Source organism: Drosophila rhopaloa, unplaced genomic scaffold (assembly GCF_018152115.1).
Source record: "Drosophila rhopaloa isolate 14029-0021.01 unplaced genomic scaffold, ASM1815211v1 contig_155, whole genome shotgun sequence".
Lineage (NCBI taxonomy): Eukaryota > Metazoa > Arthropoda > Insecta > Diptera > Drosophilidae > Drosophila > Drosophila rhopaloa.
The window spans coordinates 10,346,480-10,367,245 of NW_025335034.1; the positions used below are offsets into that span (position 1 = coordinate 10,346,480).

The window sequence follows — 20,766 nt, forward strand, 5'->3', positions numbered from 1 at the left end:
AACATAAAGCTTTATTTAAACTTTTAAAATAACTGTAGGACCTTGTCCATATCAAGAATTGATACGCTTAATAATTTTGCATACTATTTTTTGTATTAAATTTTATAAAAGATTAAAAAAGTTTTTGAAAATGTATTTTCATTTATATAACAACTATTAAAGCTTGTAAAAATATAAATATTTATGATATTAGCTAGGTTCGTGCTAACTAATAAGCTCTAACAAAAATTGGCATTTGGAGAGCACAAAAAAGGCATCTTGGGAGAAAGAGAGTGATTGAGGGGAGCGGGTCTGCGAGAGCGGAAAGTGCATTTGCCCCACAATGCTGAAAGCATTGCTCTTTGACCAAGCTCTTCCTCTCTAACCGATTTTCTCTTCGCAGGCCACTCCATGTGTTTTCGCAAATCTCTGCGAGAAACCAAACCCGAGTGGAGCAACTTTGTTGCCGTCCATTGACGTCTCCGCCTGCATATGTCGATCGTAAATCTGGACTCTCTTCTCCGAAGAATCGCCAGATATGGGAGAATCGGGTTTTAACGTCTAGCCGCCGACGACGATATAGGTCGAACCACTCAGCTGAGCTTCGGCGTGGCCTGCCCTGAATATTTATGCCACGTCCGGGCACATCGATTTGCGTGTGTCGCACTCGCATTTATCACTTTCAAAGGTCCCTTTCATCGTCAGCCGTTATATTATTCAGGATCGTTTATTCAGTCCGAGGGAGATAATTGAACTGAAGCTTGGCTACATTAAAAGTTACTTTCCCCGGAGGGTATTCACGCGACGCCCAAAATTATTCCCAAAACATGTTCACAAAGAGAGCTGCGGGGCAGAGCCACGGTATGAAAAGAGCCTTGCTTACCAATGGTAAGCAAATTTAAGTGTATATTACGATTATGCTGTCACGAATTATGAAAAAGTATTCATCTTCCTTGACCGGTTTTTACGAGTACGTAAATATGGTTTTGAGATTTAACTAATTAGTTCGATTGTTTTTTAAGAAGCTTTAAATATTCAAAAGTACTAATACAAAAACCCAACTAAGCTGAAATATTTTTAAAATTAATTTTTTTTAGCCAACTGCTCTAAATTTATATTCATTTCAAGTGATGTCTGAAACAACCAAAGCATCACAATAAATCCGATTTAAAAAAAACAACAAATTTGTGGTTGGTAAATAAATATTTACTATTAAGCTCAAATAAATTAAACACCAATCTTAATCATATATAATTTAAAATCACTGCGATCGGCATTTCACGGAGTGACGATGCGCACATACACGCAAAAATAAAAATTTGCGAAAAGTTAAAATTACAATTTAAATATTTTGGACAGTGGAGAACAATATACCAGTATTTCAGCATTGTCGCATTTTTAATAAAATTATGCATCAAACGCCACCTCATTTTTTTTAGAATCCGTTATTCAAAAGTGTTGATTCTTTGTTTGTCGGTTTCACAAATATTGTAGTATTTTTTTGGGCATTCTGAAAAGATGTTTTTTGTCTGTACCAGCTCTATAGAAATAATTTTTGTTCTACGACTTTTTGACAAACTAGCTTTTTGGCGGGAAAATAGCTAAAAAGTAAAAAACTTAAGAGGGTCTAGAAATTTGAGAAAATCGAAAATTTTTTCATAATTCGATAGTTTTGATATTCAAAAATATCTCCCTAAAAGGATTTTTCAAAACTCAAATTATTTTCAAAGTTATAGCCGTTTTAGTGACGTGGCCACTAGACCGGTTGAGCCACTAACCATACAACATATGTTGTATGGTTAGTGGTTGAGCGTACGACTGGAACAATAAATGACTGGAAGCCCGGGCTACCTTAGTATGAATAATTGTCCCTCCTTCTTTCTATAACAATACCCTTATTTTCAGTATACTACACTAATGGTTTGAAGGTCATTGTATGGAGTTGGGATAGGTGATTAAGGGAATGTAATTAATACGTAATATTCTATCAGTTACGCTGCCCGAAACTTAACGTAAAACTTTAAACGCGTTTTTCTCGAAACTACTTTATTTCATGCGGTCGCCCCTATATCTGAAGATCTAATCAGTCGATTTGCTTGAAATTTGGCATGAATATTCTTTAAATATATCTCTATCGCCAGAACCGACAAAAAATAAAAATTTTAAATTTATAATATTTTAAAAAATTTGACAAAATTGAAAAATTAGTGAAAAAGTCGTACTAATTAAGAATCTATCATTGTTTTATTATTCAAATAACGACAAGCAAAGAAATCATGGCGACGAGGACACGGCCTCTTTTTTTCCCCCTCTTCTTCAAGAACGAATAACTTAATGAAAACAAATTTTTTGTTCTTGAAATTTATTTTATGTACTCCTTTAAGTTTAATAAACAAATAATAAAACAAGAGAGAACGCTATAGTCGGGTGCCCCGACTATCAGATACCCGTTACTCAGGTAAAGGGAGTGCGAGGGAGATGGAGATAGAAACTTTGATCACGCATAACTTTTTAACGAATGGTCCGATTTGAAAAATTTCTTCTACATTTCGATAGGTATTGATAAACACAATAAAACTGCATTTTTACTTTTCCGAAATATTTAAATTTTTAAAATCGTATATATGCGTGGAACATTTTTTGAAACAAACTTGCGCTGCGTAGGAACTCCTAGAATCTGCATGCAAAATGCCAATCTTCTAGCTTTTATAGTTTCCGAGATCTCAGCGTTCATACGGACGGACAGACAGACGGACAGACGGACATGGCTATATCGACTCGGCTAGTGACCCTGATCAAGAATATATATACTTTATAGGGTCGGAAACGCTTCCTTCTAGCTGTTACATACTTTTGCACGAATACAATATACCATTTTACTCTACGAGTAACGGGTTTAAAAACGGATAGTAAAAATGTCTTTTGCTTTTTGTTATTAATTTTTAAAAAAAGCTCGAAATCTAGACTAGAAGACCCTTTTAAGAGGGGGTATGGTATTTAAATTTTTTTTTGGCTTTTTTTTTCAATTTTGAGTGCACAACATTTGAAGAATATTGCATTAAAATTTTAGATTTATCCGAGTAAAACTTCCGAACGTAGGTGAGTTAGCTCGTTTTGTATGCGATTTGTTGATGTCCAAAACTTTAAAAACGCTCTCCTGAAAAGTTGCAATTTCAATGTCGGTGACCACGATCCTGCAAAATCTACTGAACGAATCATTTTGAAATTTTGCTCACAATTTCTGTACCTAAATCCGCAGGTACTGACGTCGAGTTTTTTATTTTTAATTATTATTTTTCATTTTATAATAACAAATATATCGAGTTTTTATGCTAAAATCACATTTTTGACTTTAAAATGTTATTCTGATGATCCAGTAACAGGTTAAGGGGTTACATCCAGTTAGACAGCCGAAAAAAGTCGATATTTTAGGAATTTTTTCTGGTAAAACAATGGAATATTTTAGTTCACAAATTAATGCACATATTTTTTTTTTTAACTTTATTTTTGCATAGTTTATTTATAAAAATTATTTTTTTTACACCTTGTATAAAATATTTTCTGGAGCTCCTTCGAATCGAGACAGCTAGCGGTGAGCACGTTATTTCTCAACTGGATTATCTAAAATTAAAAATCAATGATTTTTTCGTTAATATAATACATTATCTTGTAATAATTTTTAACAAAATGGCGCCTTCAGAAAGCGAAAGTATCAATTTTTGACAAAAATTCACGACATCAATTGTTTATAAAATGAAAAATATTTATTGTAAAAAAAAAACCTTCGATTGATCACTAAACAATATTATTAAGAAGCTTGTGTTAAAATCTGAGACCGATCGGTTCAGCCGTTTTCGAGAAATCTTGCTCACCGACTTTAAAATCATAGTTTTGAGAAAAACGCATTCAATTTCGACGGTCCGCTTTCAGTCGCTCCGACACATGCATGTAAATTATAATATAACTTGGGAAATATTCATCGGATCAGGGTACTCTTAAATAAATATACTTTACGAAAATGCAATAAAAAAAATCGATTTTTTCAAAATCCTAAGTGGATGTAACCCCTTAAGTGTGGCACGCTACAATAGAAAATGCGTATGTAGGTGAACAGTTAAAATACTTTTCTGAAAAGAGCTGAATGAGAACAATTCAACAAGTGCATTTATTTAGTCGAATGCCTAATCACTTTTCGTCACAACATTTGATATCAGAAATTTTCTAGGTTTTTTCTTCCTTGCTAAGAGTGGTTTTTGTTAGATTAAAAAGTACAAGTCAATATTTTTTTTTTCGAAATGCTGAACGAAGTTTATATACACTTGCAGCAGTTACAAAAATTAAATATTCTATCAATGCCTAAAAACAATAAAGCTACGTCAATTTTATTGCATCTATATGAACTGTAATTCTAAAATTGTTAATTTACTATATCTCAAAGTACATCGGTTAGGAAACAACGAAGTAATAATTGTATTTCCCTTTTCTTCCAATTAGTAAAGTAGTACTTGCCCGCTAGGACGTGTAACATAAAGAAGATTTTTTAGAAAGTTTCATCCAAATAGCTTTAAGTAAAATTAAATTATAATTCCCTCAGCAGGAGTACAAAAACCATTCCAGGATCCCAAAACCCAAACCCTAAAATAAACAAAGAAACTTTTTCATTTTAAATGACTTTTAAATTGTAATTGCCTTTTAAATTGAGAAATAAGGTTTCTAGTAGCTCTTTTTTCCATTTTTCACACTAACACCACACATTTTTCTTTTGAATCAATTGATTTTCTTAAATATGTGCCTTAGTTAAAATTACAATTATAATTACTCGTTTCTAACCACTACAACAAATTTTTAAATCTATGTATAACAGTTCTATTTGTTACCAAATAGACTTAAAATAAGACTTTAAATATTAAACAATAGTAAGAGCTTAATAAGATTCGTGATGATTACAACTGAATCATTAAAATAAATTGCAACTTCAGACGAAAAACACATTAAAACGGCAAATTAAGATTATATTTTTAATTGATTATTATCTAAATTAAATACAATAACAATGCATATTAAGTTTATTTTTGTTACAAATAGTTAATTTTAAATGATATTACATTTGGAGGTATTGCAATCCATTGACTACTGTTGGCTTAGGGATCGTTACCTAGCAAAACAAATTTTGGGCCGAGTATAAAATCAAATAACGAGGTAGAAAGTCGTGATGATCCTAAGTGTCTGATATATTTTCTCTGATGTATAGAAACACAAATATTCTCTAGGATAGCAGTCTCCGTTGTTTAAAACTTGAATCGGAAGGATGTATACAAAATCCGAAAATTCGTTCTAAAAATCTTATATATATTTACACATCTCTTCATATGCCAATGGCCTGCCGATGGAATCTAAATGACGACATGAGCGCACATGCTGCATATTCTTAGCTTGGCTCACACGCCTTTTAGACAACATTATGGAGGAGTGTCGAAAGAGCGAGGCTGGAGGCATCTGCAGTTGCAATCCCATAAATCAATTAGCAAAGAGCGGCGCGAGAAAGGTATCTCGCAGATACGGAGCTGATTCGAAACTTGTTTGGATGTCTCCCCTCTCAAAAAACGCCATCAAACTTGGGGCACAATGCAAACAACGAATTCTCGGACAGCAAGAGAAAATGCAAATATTTATTTATGATTTGCTCTCTCGCTCCCTGTTTCACTCTCTGCATCTCGCAGATACTCTTCGTAGGACTAGCACCCGTGCGACCCCCGCATCGATCAGCGTTTATTCAGCATGTTTTATTTTTAACGATTCCACCGCACCGGTGGCAATTGCAAACATTTATACAAATTGACGTTTAGCTGTCGCAGTTGTCACCTCGAAAGCCGCACCAAAGATACACGACACACCGATGACACCGGGGAATGCTGCCAAGTGCTCGGTGCAGAATGCTCCGGATGACCCGGCCAGGTTGTAGTAATCCAAGTTGCCAACCGCAGTCTGTCTCCGCAGACATTGCCCCACTCCCTTTTCCCCACTCACACTGCCTCGCTAGCGGCTCGTGTTCGTGTTTTATAATTGTTATGGCCATTCTACAAGTTGTTGTACATTGTTAGCCGCTTGGAAGGCTTTTGGCTGGGATGGGGATTGGATTGCGGTAGTGGGTAGATGGTGCACAGAAAAAAATCAGATTGAAATCGAATCGAAAGGCGCAGGTCAAAGAGATAGATACTTGGAGTTAAGTTCAATCGAGAGGAATTCTTAATTTCTCAGGTAATTGATTTTTGTTATATTGGAGTCCGAGACAAATCACTATAAATTATCAGACAGCTTGACTTTTGTACCTTTCAGTTTAATAAATAGTATTTATATATTTTAATATCAAATTAAAGAAAGATATCGTTTTTTTGTACTCTTCTTAATAAAGTCCTTTCGCATGAGGATAGGAAAACCGCTTCTTAAATTGTTCTTTCTGTACAACTGGGTAGCTGGGCAAGTTGTTTAGGCATGCGAATCGCACATGCCTGGCGCCCAGATCGCGAACTGTCAGTTTGCATTTCCTCTGAAAGACTAGTTCGGGTCGGATCGAGCCCATACACATGTACACGAAGCCTAAACCGCTTCCGTGAAATTGTTAATGTTGGCAACGAAAAACTTTAGGTCTGAAGTACAGAGACATTTGACTAAATAATTGGGGGGCATTCAACTGAAATGAGCAATTAAGCCATAAATTCTTTACAAGTTTAAGGACCGATTACAAAATTCTAAATTTAATTAAAACGGAAATGATCAACAGCTTATTGATTAAGCTTATTTATTAAATATAATCGAAACTTAAACTAACAAGAAAAGAAAGCTAACTTCGGGCTGAGCGGAAGTTGATATATGTACCCTTGCAGTATATTTTGTAAATTATATTCTCCAAATTAATTCATATGATGCATCCTTAATTCTCATAAAAAATTGCAACTTCCCAACTTTAAAAACATTAAAGTTATGGCATTTCCAATCGATCAGTTATATAGCAGCTATAAGATATAGTCGACCGATCCCGGCCGTTCCTTCTTATATACTGCGTGCAAAGGAAAGAAGGGTGTGTGCAAAGTTTCAAGTCGATATCTTTAAAACTGAGAGACTAGTTCGCGTAGAAACAGACAGACGGACGGACAGACAGACGGACATGCTTATATCAACTCAGGACGCGATCCTGATCAAGAATATATATACTTTATAGGGTCGGAGATGTCTCCTTCACTTTTGACCAAAATTATAATACCCTCTGCAAGGGTATAAAAATAAACTTCGAAAGTTTTAAGAGTTTTTATAGAAGGGTTTCGACTATAGAATTAAAATTGTATTTAAAGTTTCATAATTAGTATATAATAATATATTTAAAAACATTAACACTTTAATTTCAATATCTACCTTTTTTGGGCGTTAAGACACTTTCGCAAGTCTCGTCGCTTGCTCTTTGATCTTTTTTGTTCTACCTCTTAACCTTGTTAATTTTCGGCTCCCCCTTTCGGCCAATCGATGGGAAATTTGAGATGTTTTTGAAGCCGAACAAATTGGTAGCTTAATGACAAATGGGGTGCCAAAAAACGTGTTTTATGTTCATAACCGAGATACGCAGAGTTATTTAAAGCCAGGCACAAGATCCGGCAGGCAGCGACAACGGGGAGGAAGAATGGAGCAGTCCTCGAGAACGAAGGCAATCTGCATAAAGAACGTAACCAAAGGACAAACCTTTTAACCGACCAGCGGGAGGAATCCGTGAGGGGACTGGGAACTACTCTTCCAGGGAGGAGTAAAGGGGTCCGAACAGAGAGTAATTTACGCTTACATGCAAATTGAAAAACAGTCGAGAGCAGGCACTGGACATGGGATTCTGGGGTGGAATGGGTTCCGGGCTGATTGAGCGCCAGGGTGATGCATTTTAAAACAAATTGGCACAGTTTGTGAGAGGTGGCCGGTCGTTCTGGCAATGGTGTTGTTCGTGCCGTGTTTGTCACTCAATTAGATGCAACTCATTTAGTCGCTCTCGCATTTGGCCGCCATTTGTGTGCACAAAATGTTAATCAAAGCCTGATGGGATTTTTTAGGCCAACTAATGATGTCATGCTGTGATGAGGCCCAAGGAGGGGAAGTCGGATTGGGGGTTCCAGGCTTGGCACAGACATATTGATGACAGTCGCTCAATTAATATGCAAAATTTATGCATGGGAAAGTTCAAAACAAACAAACAAACAAACGCACCAACAACATAGAGCTAAAAAAGTAGGGAAGCAAGAAAAAGGGAGTTCGCATGCCCGATAAAAAATCAATACAAATTAGTCGACTCATTTTGTTGTTTTTTTCTGTTTTTGCCCATAGAATTGAGTTGTTGTCACTGGTGCGTATGTGCCCCTTAATCCGATGTAAACCTTTCAAAAGAATGTTCCATTAGGTTTTTAAGCTTAAGCTGGTATCTTGCGTGTCATCTATGACACCTATTAAAAAGGCTATCAAGTTTTTATCGTTATAGAGTTTCTTAGTAACGTTTTGATTAAAATGCAATGAATTTACATGGTGATTTGAATATTCTCAAGGGAATGCTAAATTAACTACAATTATTTACACCAACTGAAACACTGTAGAAGCATTCCCCATTTAAGTAATAAATCAATTAAGAAGAAACATGCAACATGAAACATGCCATTACCATCAAAGATTAGTCTTTTATCATATAACAAGAACGGAAAGCTAACTTCGGGCGGAGCCGAAGTTGAAATACCCTTGCAGAATATTCTGTAAATTATATTCTCCAAAATTATTTATATGATGCATTCTTAACACTCATAAAAATCCCAACTTCCTAACTTTAAAAACACCAAAGTTATGGCATTTCCAATCGTTCAGTTATATGGCAGCTATAGAATATAGTCGGCCGATCCTTATGAAATTTGGTATGTCGGATTGATTGGCCAAAAATAAAACCCATAGAAAATTCCAACTTCCTAACTTTAGAAACACCAAGGTTATGGGATTTCCGATCAATCAGTTATATGGCGGCTATAGGATATAGCCGGCCGATCCTTATGAAATTTGGTAGGCCGGATTAAGTGGCCAAATATAAAAGCCATAGAAAATCCCAACTTTCTAACTTTACAAACAACAAAGTTATGGCATTTCCGATCAATCAGTTATATGGCAGCTATAGGATATAGTCGGCCGATCCCGGCCGTTCCGACTTATATACTGCGTGCAAAGGAAAGAAGGGTGTGTACAAAGTTTCAATTCGATATCTTTAAAACTGAGAGACTAGTTCGCGTAGAAACAGACAGACGGACAGACAGACGGACAGACAGACGGACAGACGGACAGACGGACATGGCTATATCAACTCAGGAGGTGATCCTGATCAAGAATATATATACTTTATAGGGTCGGAGATGTCTCCTTCACTGCGTTGCACACTTTTGACCAAAATTATAATACCCTCTGCAAGGGTATAAAAATAATAAATGTGAACTTGATCGTGACAGAAGTTATTATCTCGGAATATTATATTTATCCCAGAGTTTATTTGCAGAGGTCCTTACTTGTATAAGAAGTCTAAAGTCTAGCGTCTTGGCATTGCTTCAGCCTGTACTTACTACTTTTTTCAGTGGTGTTATTAATAATAAAGTTAATGTTTGTTGTATTATTGACCTTTTCAATTAGCACCAAATATGTGCGTACAATTAAATTTCCAGAAATTCTGCTTTTGGTAAAATACTAAGGTGTACTTCTGTAGAATTTATGATTTCTTTTAATATAGAATTTATTGATCATTTTCGATTTAATAAAGAATTGAAGTGAAGTTTTTCTTTTATTATAAATACATTTTTTTTTATCTCTAGATGAACAAAACGTAATGTAAAATGAAAGTGGTCCTCAACAATAAAAGCATTTTCAGAAAAAATTAATCCCCTTGCTAATAGCTAAAAAATAAGACTTTTTTTAAATCAGTTTGGCCATCCGCTGCGCACTAGTTGACATCGCAGCAGATGTGTTGCACATTGCAATTAAATCAGTGGCCAGCATGGGCTGACCTGTCCTGAAGGGTTGGTACTGCATTTGATGACTGCCTGATGGAAAAGTTGGAGCGACAAAATGATTTCACACAAGGCCAGGTCTAAAGCTGCGGGTGGGTGTGATATGTGGACAAAAGTTTGCAGCCCCAAGTTGATGATGGCGATGGTGATATGGATGATGATGATGACCTGCGCAACAATAGTTTGCATTTCAGAGACACACAAAACGAAGTTGTTTCCCTCGGTCGTCGAGTTTTCTTGTTATTTGAGCTGGCTTGCCGCAATCAACTGCACTCCATGTTGTGGTTCCTCGAACAACTCGCCTTTTGCATCGTCCTGGTGTGTTTGTGTATCTAATCACATTAGCACGTGCGCATATCCTTTTGGCCTTTGGTGGTGTGGGTATGCAGTTGGTAGGGGGCCCAGTCCTTGCTCCCTAGGCTGCCATTCGGAGCCAGGACTGTGCAAACTAAAAACATTTTGGCCGCTTTGTTTTTGGCTCATTTCGTTTGTCGATTTTGATTATTTGTCTGTGGTTGCCCGCACAGGCTTTTGTTTTTGCCAGCTCTCCGAAACTATTTGTATCTCAAAGTTGGCCCACACACGTACGCATGCATACTCCTCCACTATTTTCTTTGAGCACTTCAAACTTTTCCACAAAGCTAAATAATTTTGCTTCTTTTTGGTATGGTATTAAATTTCAATACTCTATTTTTGAAAACGCAGTTTTGACCAACATTGTTTAAGAGACCACATGAGGAAATATTAAACCCTAGCATTATTTAATATGGTTGACCCATTCCATTTTAAACTAGCATTATTTAATAAGGTTGTCCCATTCCATTTTGAACTAGCAATATTTAATATGGTTGACCCATTCTGTTTTGAACTCAAATTTACTGTTGAATGTAGCTGGCATTATGTTAAAGCTAAACGTAATTGTCGTTACCGGCTGCCAGATACTGTCTTTCAAGACTTAATTTAAATTTAAAAATAATTTGTACTATAAACTTAAATATTTTTATCGTTTAAAAAAATAAAAAGAACCCAGTTACAAACAATGTTTTTTGAAATGCAAGCAAGTATTGTATTTATTTTATTAGCAAGCGATTGAACAAGCAGAGAACTGAGAAGTTCTCAACAAATAATTTTTTAAACTTTGTTTGGTGGCTTCGAATCTCAATGGTTAGCAAAGCAAGTTTCTTTTTGTATACAAAATTGGTATACATTCCATTATGCAATATTGTAATTGGTGATGTATTTTACTCCGACTTCACTGGCACATAGGTCAGGATGATGCTGGAGTGCGGAGCAACCTTGAGCTCTGTTAGATTCACCTTGGCCGAGTGGGCCACCTTGTCGGATTCCTTGATGTTGGTGTTGTAATTCTGGCTGAAATAGGACACCGTCATCTTTTCGGGCAGATTCTTGTGGGCAGTAAAATTGCCAATCTGTGGTGAGTCGGTGGGATTGAAGATGACAAAGTAGCCGGGGTTTCCAGACTTGATCCTGAGGAAAAGTAAAAAATTTGGTTAGGCCATTTAGTAAATTATAGTTTAGAAAAATTTTAATGAAATTAAAAATAATTAATATTTACAATTTTTTATATGTTTATTAAACATATTAAACGGTTTAATTCAATGAACGATTTTTAGCTTCACTGTGTTTCTTCTACTATTATAAAGCTTTAATTAATTTGTTTTGAAAATGAAGACCAATTTGTATAAATTGAGGACAGATAAAGCCATTTGAAAAACAAAGTTCGCATTAAAATGATGATTGAAAAGGATAGGCCGTTATACAAGAAGATTCCCCCTTGTTTTTTATTTCTTTTCTATCCTTTGAATTAAAAAATTTCAAAAATTCTATCTGCTTAAATTTTGATTTTAAGCCTTAATACGGGTTAGACAACTGTAACCAACTAAATAAATATGATTTTCCAAAAAGTATAGGTTTAAATCTTATCATTCTGATTTTTTAAATTTTTACCTCTGCCTTCAAGTGGCAAGCATGGAAAAATGGGTAAAAGTTAGTTACAATGGCTTTAATCAATTAATCAAGAATGTGTTACCTGGAGAATGCCACCAGCGGCTCGGATTGGAAGTGTCTCAGCTCTCCGTGCATGTAGGATGCAGATTTGCGGAGAGATGTGATCTGCTTATAGGTCTCCTCGGTCACATTCTGGTACTCCACAGCATCAACAGCCACCACAGGCACTCCGGGCAGTAGGGATAGGAACATGGCCAGAGCGGATGGGTCCTGCGGGGTGTCCACATAGACGTCTCCAAAGTTCCACTGAAGCCAGCTGCCGTTGCCCGCTTGGAAGAGTGTGTTCTCGAGATCCTTTTGCAGCGATTTCTCCGGCTTCGGTTTGCTAAGCACCTTTACAAAGTCCCCGTACACGGGCAGGTCGACACCATAGGCTTGAGGAACCTTGCTTAACCGATAGACCTGCGGCTGGATCATGTCCTCGGCAACGGAAAGGAAAGCCTCTTCGGAGGCGTTCTTTACGACGGCCAGGTAATCATAGAGGACATCGCCCAGGCCGGATTGGAAAGTGGTCTGCTGGTGGTCATAGAAACCGTAGTCATTGGCTCCCAGACTAAAGTCCTTCGGGACCGCCGAGTTCACCTCATCCTGCAGACCGTCAGAGAGCATAAAGAATTTGGTGTTCTTCAAGCGGAAGCCTCGAACGCCCAATCCCACCAGATGCTTTAAGACCCCTTCAAATTCGTTCCTTACAATGGTGCTGTTCATCTTGAGGTCGTAGAAGCCTTCTTGGAACTGGGAGAGCACATAGCCGTCGTCCAGCTTCTCCCAGGCACTGTGATTGCCGCCCACCTTTAGCCAGTTGTTGGGTTTGCTGGTTGCCCCGCTCTGGTAAACAATAGCGGACCGCTTCTCCGGGCTTGCAATGGCATCCCGCACCAGCTGCGACTCCCTGGCCGCGTAGTTGGGCGTAATATCGAGAATAACCCTGGTATTGCTACCTTGGTAGATGCTCACCACATGCTTGATCAGTTCCTCTACCTCGGGCTTTCTTACCTCGTAGGTCAGAGCAGCTGGCAACTCGTAAATAGCTCCAGCGGCGACGATTTTCTTTGCCATCTGTACATCTTGGGCCTTGCACGTCTCTACACTGGCAAACTTGGCGTGGGGTCCGCTCTTATACCAGGGCAATGGCTGTGGGGCAGCACATTTGGGGGCTCCGATGATGATCAAAATGGCACCCACCAGCATCCCCACCCAAATGGCCCAGAAGCCAACGAAGAAAATCCAGCGAAGACGTACCCAGAACGGGTCGTTGGCATACTTCATTAGCTCCTCCTTGCTCATGCCAGTGAAAGCCTGAAACGGGAAAAACCAAGGTTACACAAAATCAAGACAGCGGTCGATTATTCGCAAAATTATTGATTTTTGTTTTAGAATCAAAATAAAAAGATTCGACTGCTATTTAATTTGTATGAAAATTTTAAAATTCCTACTCTCTCCCGTTTTGGTTCATTTAGGCCATACTAAAAGAAACTTTTTGATAAAATTGCGTTTTAAAGTCTGCATATTGGATTCAAATTTTATTACCATCCTTTGCTTTACGCTCTCTTTTGAGTAGCGATGTCGGCTTACACCGAAAAAAAGAAGCTTTATAAAAAAAAATACGATGCTTAAAAAGTTTTGAAAGCAGAAGTCATAAATATGGAGAAGCTTCTGCCTTCTGATAACCACACTGAAATAGGAAATAAAAAGTTGAGTGGTTGGCCTGTAGTCTCCAATTTTGTTTAAACCTAAAGATGTAGATGCCTTTTATGTGATTTTTAGCGTTAAAAACTAATTGCTAACAACTAAAACGCTAAAATATTTAAAACACTTGTAAAAAATCTGTGTTTTATATATTTAAGCATACCGTTTCTTTATTTTTTTTCCAAGGCAAATTTTAAATTAGTTTTCTTTGATACCAAAACAATTAGTAAAATTGTTTTGTTTTTATTATACATTAAGATATGTTTTAAAAAATATTAATTTCTTTTACTGAGAAACATTTAAAAGAAACTAACGCGTTCGATTATTAGTTCCACCACTTTAAGTATAGTATAGCTTAGTTCAAGACACAATTTTTTGGTCAAAAAGTTTGATATATCAAAAATAAGAGCTTAACAAAATTAATAAGAAATAAAGCTACATATGTATACAAGTGGAACCAATGTGTACCACAATACCTCCGTTCTCTACTTACTGGCTTACCCCCGTTGACTGTTCCGATATCGATCTTGGCATCCCCGTTTTGGTGGTCGCCCTTGATGAACTTGACCTCATCCCGACGCTCGGCCAGCTTGTCTTCCACTCCGTTGGAGCCCAACATCTGCTCGTCAGCTCCATCGGTGGAGGCCACCTTCTCATCCTGGGCCATGTCGACTAAAAAGTTTACGATTCAACATTGGTTAATTGGCTTTAATCAGATTCAATTAAGCTCAAGCATGAAGCATGAACAAAGCAAGCTTTGTGAGGTTAAGTTGAAATTTTGTTCTCTAGAGAATGAGAGGAAACTCCCCGTTTTCATCTGGGATTTTCGCGTGAAAGTCCCGCTGACGTCATTCCAATAGAGCCACGCTTCGAGTTTGCGCCCGTGAGAGGAAATATGGCCTGTGGCTTGCTTTTGTGGTCCGATACAAAATCAATATCATTTGTTTTATCTCCACTTCTCTTATCTCTCGTTATTGATAAGCTTGCCGATGCACACAACAACCCCAGAGACATACAAGAATGCCACATATACATACGTATATTTCAAATATACATACGTAAATGCTGAGTATTTTATACATATGTACGCTTCCAGTGAAAATCGTACGCATTGTTACGTCAGCTATTCAATTTTCTCTCATGAGATATGATTGCTTTGTTTAATTACCTTTTGCGGAACTGTTCGAACTGCCTTCCAGATATTTATCTTCAGCTACGGTTTTATATACTTCAGCGGGTTTTGTCGTGGTATCGGGAGCTGCGTTTATGGTACTATCAGATACGCCTGAAATAGATCACCGTAGATTTAGCGAGATGAGCGCTTCGAGAAATTCAGTACAAATGAATTGATTGTGCCGTGCGTAAAATGTTTCATGAGAATTAATATGGTCCTACTAAAAATGGATCTTTGCAACGGTCCTACAATTTCAGAGAGGCATTTAGCGCATTTTTGAGTTGTCTGAATGATGAATGGCGCGAAATTCAAATGGTTTGTTTAAATGAACTTACCACTAACTGGAAGTGTCACGGAGTTCTGAAATATTATTGTTTATTATAAACATACAAATGAAAATGGTTCGATTTGCTTACCTTGCTCCCACCTGCACTAAATCGTTTTAATCGTGAAAATAAATTCATGGCAATGGTATTGACTTTGAGTTGTGGGAGGTTTTCCTTTATTTAATTCTGTAAGAACAACATGGTGTTGATTTAACTAATAAAAACTATGCTAAAGAAAATAAATTATTAGAATATGATATTAAATTATTTTATATCTTTCTCAATTCATTAATGTAAATTTTTCAAATCTTCAATAAATTATACACATTTTAGTCTAGTATTTGGAATGATAAAATGTCCAGCTCAAAAAAAACAACTTTATTTGCCCATAGCCAAAGTTTATTTTGCACTAAGCCACGTTCACCAACTTTAATTTCGTACCACTATTCTGTATCTTTCACTGTGACCTGTCCGACAAGAGGTCTGATTCGCAACTGAAATTGCATTCAAGCGCTGGTAGTGCAATGGCTGCAAGGGGCACAGCCCCGATCGGAATCACTCCTCGAATTTGATTTAATTATACCCTCGAACGAAACGCGTTCCGTGTGCGTAAGTACGATTTATGGCCTGGAGCGATTGAGCCGGGCCCAAAAACTACCTGTCTGCGTGGCAGCCTACCTGATTTCTCCCGCTTGCCCGAGTGCCATGTTGCTCGAGCGGGTTTTCTGGCCAGCCACCAAACCAAGCAAAACTGCACTCGTCGCACATTCCTGGCCAAAACTCGCTGCGTCGCCTCGTGCTTGAAGAGTCTGCCGACTCCACAAGGTTGCGGCTAGAACTTAAATTGGAGTAGCTGGGCCACACGAAAACAACCAATTGACCAATTTCGACCCCGCATTACCTTTCCGATTAAGCGGCATGCAAGTGCCATTAGCTTATTAAGTGGGAGCTATAAATAAGGCAGGTGGGTGCCTGAGCCCAACCAAGTTGACAAAATGGGATTCCACATGGCACGACAGCTGCTGCTCTCCGGGTTCCTACTGGTGATGCTGCAAGTGGTGACCCAAACGCAGGCCAGGCCACAGGTGATTAACGAGGATAATCCGATCAAATCTGAATGTTCCACCCCATCACCAGGATGTGATCACGGTTGCCGGCGAGGAGACAGAGGTGGTTATAAAGCAGGAAGGTGATGGCGACGACGATGACTCCTCCTCTGAGGAAACTGTTGAGGATTCGGACGAGAATAGACGCAGACGGCGGGACGTCAGCACGGACAACACCCCATCTTCTCGAGCGGGCATTCCAGGTTTGCCAGACCCGGCCACCATAATCAAGATCGCTGAGCTTTTTCAATCCGTAGGCGAGCAAATAGTCCCGATTCTGTTGGAAGCCGTCCTGCCCAGCGTGGATGAAGCGGGTGATCGATTCGCCAGATCCCTGCACTTCCTGAAAAACTTTAGCCCAGGTCTGGAAGCGTTTGCTACCGAGAGGAACGAATAGCACATTGAACTAAATAGTGGCAGAAATTGAAGGAACTGGACCAAAATTGGTTTGACTTTGTTATCTGGAGAGTGGATGGTTTACAAGTAGCGCCTTACATTAGAATGATCGTTGGTATTTCAGCTAAAATATACATTTTTCGAAGGAATTCGAGCATTTCACTTTATCAAATTTTGTATAAGTATGAAACACACAATGATTTAAATAACTATCAAACTTATGTCGAGTTCTATTTACTAGCTTACATATTGGCTTAGTATCGCAGTCCCACAAATCACAAACAGCAATTAGAAACACCTCATTTAGAAATAAAAGAACATCCTAAAATAATATTATTTATTTCAGAAATCCAAACTGCAGATTAAGTAATGTGTTTTGTCTCAACTACCTCATTTTCGGCACTGGTTAACACATAAAGGCTTTCAAATCCAGGCTTATCCCTACATTTTCGTTCGAATTGACCAAATATTATGTCAATTACATTGTCGATGGCATCCGACAAACTACCACCGCATAGAAGAGTTTCCGTAAAGAGTCTATGGATAAGTGGGTGAATGGGTTTGTCTACGCACACTTCATAGAGTCGATCCAAAATTCCACCGATCATGCCACGAATCACGTGCCCAACCAAATTCTTCTCTTTAAATATATCATGGCAGTGACTATAAAACTTCTCTGTAAGATCGCCCAACTGGAGTTGACTTGTACCTCCCGCAGTTATATTAGTTCTGCCCTTCATGACAGAATGCTTCGGTTTCCCCAAACTTCTGAAGTGCCTTTTAAGAAATGTTTCTCGAGCTTCCAGAACGTTGGGTAGCACAACTAGCACAACGCAGGATACCAACATAGACAACAGCCGCTAAAAAAAATGAATTAAAATATTGTTATTAAGCTATCTAAAGCGCTACATTACCATCTTGATCCCTTGCAGATTCAATTGCAATTGTTATTCATTTGCGGATCTCGGAATGTTTTTCGTCTCACATAATTTTGATTTTTGTGGTTTACGGTTAAGGGTGTGTAATTGTGCTTTTAGTACGCTTGTTCAGTTTATTTTCTTACTCACTCTCATAAGAGATATTGAAATGATATGCGAGAGATGTATGATATTGGTGCTTTTCGAGCAACACTTGTTCCCGCAAGTATGTATTGTCTTGAAGTAAAACCACAAAGGCTTTAAAGGCAACGCAATTGCATGATTCGGTGAACATACTCATGTGCACAATATTCCCCATCGACTGTACCATTAGGAAGGCCCTAGGTAATGAGAATCGATCGGAAGCTGTTCATTAGCTCATAATGAAATAATTATTCATGGCGTCGTGTCCGTGTTAATGTCTGCTTATTGCTAACAATGTATTGGTAAATAATTTGCATAAACTCAAAGAACAAGGGCCTCTTTGTTCGTTTTTTCGGAGGACTTCATCATATGATGTTCATATGCCCATACATCTTCTCATTAACCATAATGACCTGACAAGCCTACTATTCCTGTAATAAGTTTACTTTGTTTTTCAGACATCTTTTTGGGCGTGGTGACTTAATATCAATTCATTGCAAGGTCATGTACCTTTTGAGCATAAGGAAATCACGTAAACACGTCGTTGAACCTTTTCTCACACTAATCGCTGCCAACACTCAAAATAAAATGAATACAAAATATTTAAAATTCGACATAAAATTAGTTTTTGTCTAAATATAAAAAAGGTCTCTTGTCTTAACAAGTAATTTGTCTGATCAAAAAAATGATCTTAAATGTAGTTACAGTAAAAAAAACTCTTTCTATATTAACTTAAAAAATGTTCTTAAATGCAGTTACAGTAAAAAAAACTCTTTCTATATTAACTTAAATCTGTTGTCTTAGGAAAATACTGTTTCTTAAGAAATACATTTTCCATATTATTATATAAACTTCTCACAACAAAGCTCTTTTAAGTTTTCATAATTTGTGGCATAAATGTATTGCATCAGTTAAGTTATCATTAAATTAATTAAATTCAATTTATTTATTAAAGATATGAATCTATCCACCATTAAAACTTTGACTTATCATACTTGGTACAAAAACATTAACTTAAGAATGGTTTAATCAAACGGGCAGTCTGTAAGTTTGGGAACAAACTCTTGGGAGGACAGAATCCTTTTTCTGGATAGTTATGCCATTTTTATAACGGTCTTGCGGCACACTGGTTAACAAAATTCTATCGACAATTTACTTTAGAGATAACTTTTTGGTTTTCCGTTGCGGTTGTATTTTTTGAAAGTGTTTATGCCTATTATATTTTTTCGCAAGTTCTGGTAAACCGATTTTTTTCATTGAAAAGAAAACAACCTTCCCATACACGATATCGCTAAGATAATGTTACTGAAGACAACAGTCAAACACTTTTTTAATATACATATTTTATTTTTCTCCATAAAAGATTTTAAATAGGGTTTAACAAGAAAGGAAGAAAAGAAGAAGAAAGGAAAATTTATATACCCTTGCAGTTATTACAAAGCGACTTCATTTCGATTTCTATGCCTATATTACTAAAACCCACAAAGCTTTGTTAATTTTGCGCTGCATTTTGCCATCGTTTTTATGTCAGCTATATAAAGATATTGTTGTCCGATTTTGACAAAACTAAAAGCGGAATTCTGATATAGTAAATAATTAATATATCTCAAAGGATATAAAAACAGCAAAATAAATTTTTTTTCATTCTTATTTTTTTTTATTTATTTCATTTTTCTATGGGAACTATATGATGTCCTATTTTAATTTTATTAAAACTGTAATTCCACAGTATATAAATATTACCAAATCCCAAAGAACAAAAACAAAATAAAAAACAACAAAGTTAAAAACTCAATCCGACTTATAAACTACATGCAATAGAAATACAACTTTTGGGAACGTTTCCTGGTGATGTTGATCAAAAAGATACATATATACTTTATATGGTCGAAAACGACTCCTTCACTGCGTTGCAAGCTTGTGACTGAAATTATAATACCCTTTGCGAGGGTATAAAAAGGATGGAAGAAAATTTCGGCAAGCCGAAGCTTATATACCCTTTCAGCCATTTCAAAAATAAATAAAATTCTATAAAACGACTATATTTTCTTTTGAATGTGTATTCTTTAATAATAATAATAATATTTTCCGATAAAATCAAAGCCGCAATTCTGATACTATTTAATAAGGTTTTTAAAGTTTTTCTTTTAATTTTCGTTTTTTGTTTTTAACTGTGGACCTTCTGAAGCTTAAGTATTATAACATGGTGTTCTGAAAACCTTTCTGCCAAAAAAAGTTATTAAAATTTCCAAAAATGTACAAAGAATTCTGTACACAACGCCACCACGGAACATATGATTTTAGCACTCCAAAGGCACGTCGCCCAAGAAGTCGGTGATCACTCCCTTGTCCTAGATTGTTAAAAAGGAAATATTTGAGAAGCATAAGGAGGAGCAGGATCAGGGCAGTTTCTAAGCATTCGAGAAACTTTATTAAGAGGCCACCGCCTCGAGGAGCACTCTATGGACCAGAGAATTATATCGACCACCCCCCCCCCCATATTAGCTCCCAGAAGGTCTTGAATCGCAAGACGACCTGCTTCACGGATCGGTCATCCGAGGTGCCCAGCATGAACAGCATGTGTCCTGGTGTCGACTGAGTATATAAATAGTTTAAATACTACTGCCCTGACCTGAAATCTGTGTGTTGCGAAATTTTCCGTTCGGCATTTTCCGCGTGTGATAAGTGCTGTCGAGGGGGCCGGAGATGGGGGCAGGTCGCCGAGCTCAGGGTTCCATGGGAAGTGTGCGAATAGAGAAGTTTTCCGTCGCGCGTGTTACCCATGTGAAAAATAGGGTGCTACCAGAATATCAAGTTGATCAAGTTCGTTTTCCTCAAAAGTTGCGCTCCGATCCCCCGCATAGGCCATGACCCTGGGTCCCCTCAAAAGTGCATGGGAGGCAGTCCCAAGCCATATGTCCATAATCATACTCTCTGCCAGCCTCA

At 37.3% G+C, this 20,766-nt stretch overlaps 3 protein-coding genes across 6 annotated transcripts; 1 reads left to right on the top strand and 2 right to left on the bottom strand.

Annotated features, from left to right (window-relative positions):
• Nucleotides 1-11,082: 11,082 nt before the first annotated feature.
• LOC108042477 (neutral and basic amino acid transport protein rBAT) lies at nt 11,083-15,126 on the bottom strand. Of its 2 annotated transcripts, XM_017120796.1 has the most exons (5): nt 14,926-15,126; nt 14,251-14,429; nt 12,091-13,367; nt 12,009-12,014; nt 11,083-11,528 (listed from the first exon to the last, which is right to left on the bottom strand). In XM_017120796.1, the coding sequence occupies exons 2-5, from the start codon at nt 14,422-14,424 to the stop codon at nt 11,282-11,284; spliced, it is 1,704 nt and encodes a 567-aa protein (XP_016976285.1). In that variant the 5' UTR covers nt 14,425-14,429; nt 14,926-15,126; the 3' UTR covers nt 11,083-11,281. The 2 variants fall into 2 exon arrangements, with proteins under 2 accessions (XP_016976285.1, XP_016976286.1); XM_017120797.2 differs by lacking the exon at nt 12,009-12,014 and having other exon boundaries at nt 14,926-15,124.
• Nucleotides 15,127-16,195: 1,069 nt separating this feature from the next.
• On the top strand, nt 16,196-16,992 carry LOC108042469 (antennal-specific protein OS-C). 3 transcript variants are annotated; one of them, XM_017120779.2, is made up of 3 exons: nt 16,215-16,342; nt 16,395-16,566; nt 16,633-16,992. In XM_017120779.2, the coding sequence occupies exons 1-3, from the start codon at nt 16,253-16,255 to the stop codon at nt 16,758-16,760; spliced, it is 390 nt and encodes a 129-aa protein (XP_016976268.1). In that variant the 5' UTR covers nt 16,215-16,252; the 3' UTR covers nt 16,761-16,992. The 3 variants fall into 3 exon arrangements, with proteins under 3 accessions (XP_016976266.1, XP_016976268.1, XP_016976267.1); XM_017120778.1 differs by having other exon boundaries at nt 16,229-16,342; nt 16,621-16,992; XM_017120777.2 differs by having other exon boundaries at nt 16,196-16,342; nt 16,395-16,992.
• A 69-nt stretch (nt 16,993-17,061) lies between these two features.
• Nucleotides 17,062-17,697, bottom strand: LOC108042468. The gene is made up of 2 exons (XM_017120776.2): nt 17,674-17,697; nt 17,062-17,619 (listed from the first exon to the last, which is right to left on the bottom strand). The coding sequence occupies exons 1-2, from the start codon at nt 17,674-17,676 to the stop codon at nt 17,122-17,124; spliced, it is 501 nt and encodes a 166-aa protein (XP_016976265.1). The 5' UTR covers nt 17,677-17,697; the 3' UTR covers nt 17,062-17,121.
• Nucleotides 17,698-20,766: the final 3,069 nt, after the last annotated feature.

What these genes read in the sequence shown, in the direction of transcription:
- LOC108042477 (XM_017120796.1), bottom strand. Translation starts at nt 14,424, where the DNA reads ATGGCCCAGGATGAGAAGGTGGCCTCCACCGATGGAGCTGACGAGCAG. An exon ending in CAGTCAACGGGGGTAAGCCA is followed by an intron (nt 13,368 to 14,250) that starts GTAAGTAGAGAA and finishes TTCCCGTTTCAG; the next exon opens with GCTTTCACTGGCATGAGCAA.
- LOC108042469 (XM_017120777.2), top strand. Translation starts at nt 16,253, where the DNA reads ATGGGATTCCACATGGCACGACAGCTGCTGCTCTCCGGGTTCCTACTG. An exon ending in AAACGCAGGCCAGGCCACAG is followed by an intron (nt 16,343 to 16,394) that starts GTGATTAACGAG and finishes CCCCATCACCAG; the next exon opens with GATGTGATCACGGTTGCCGG.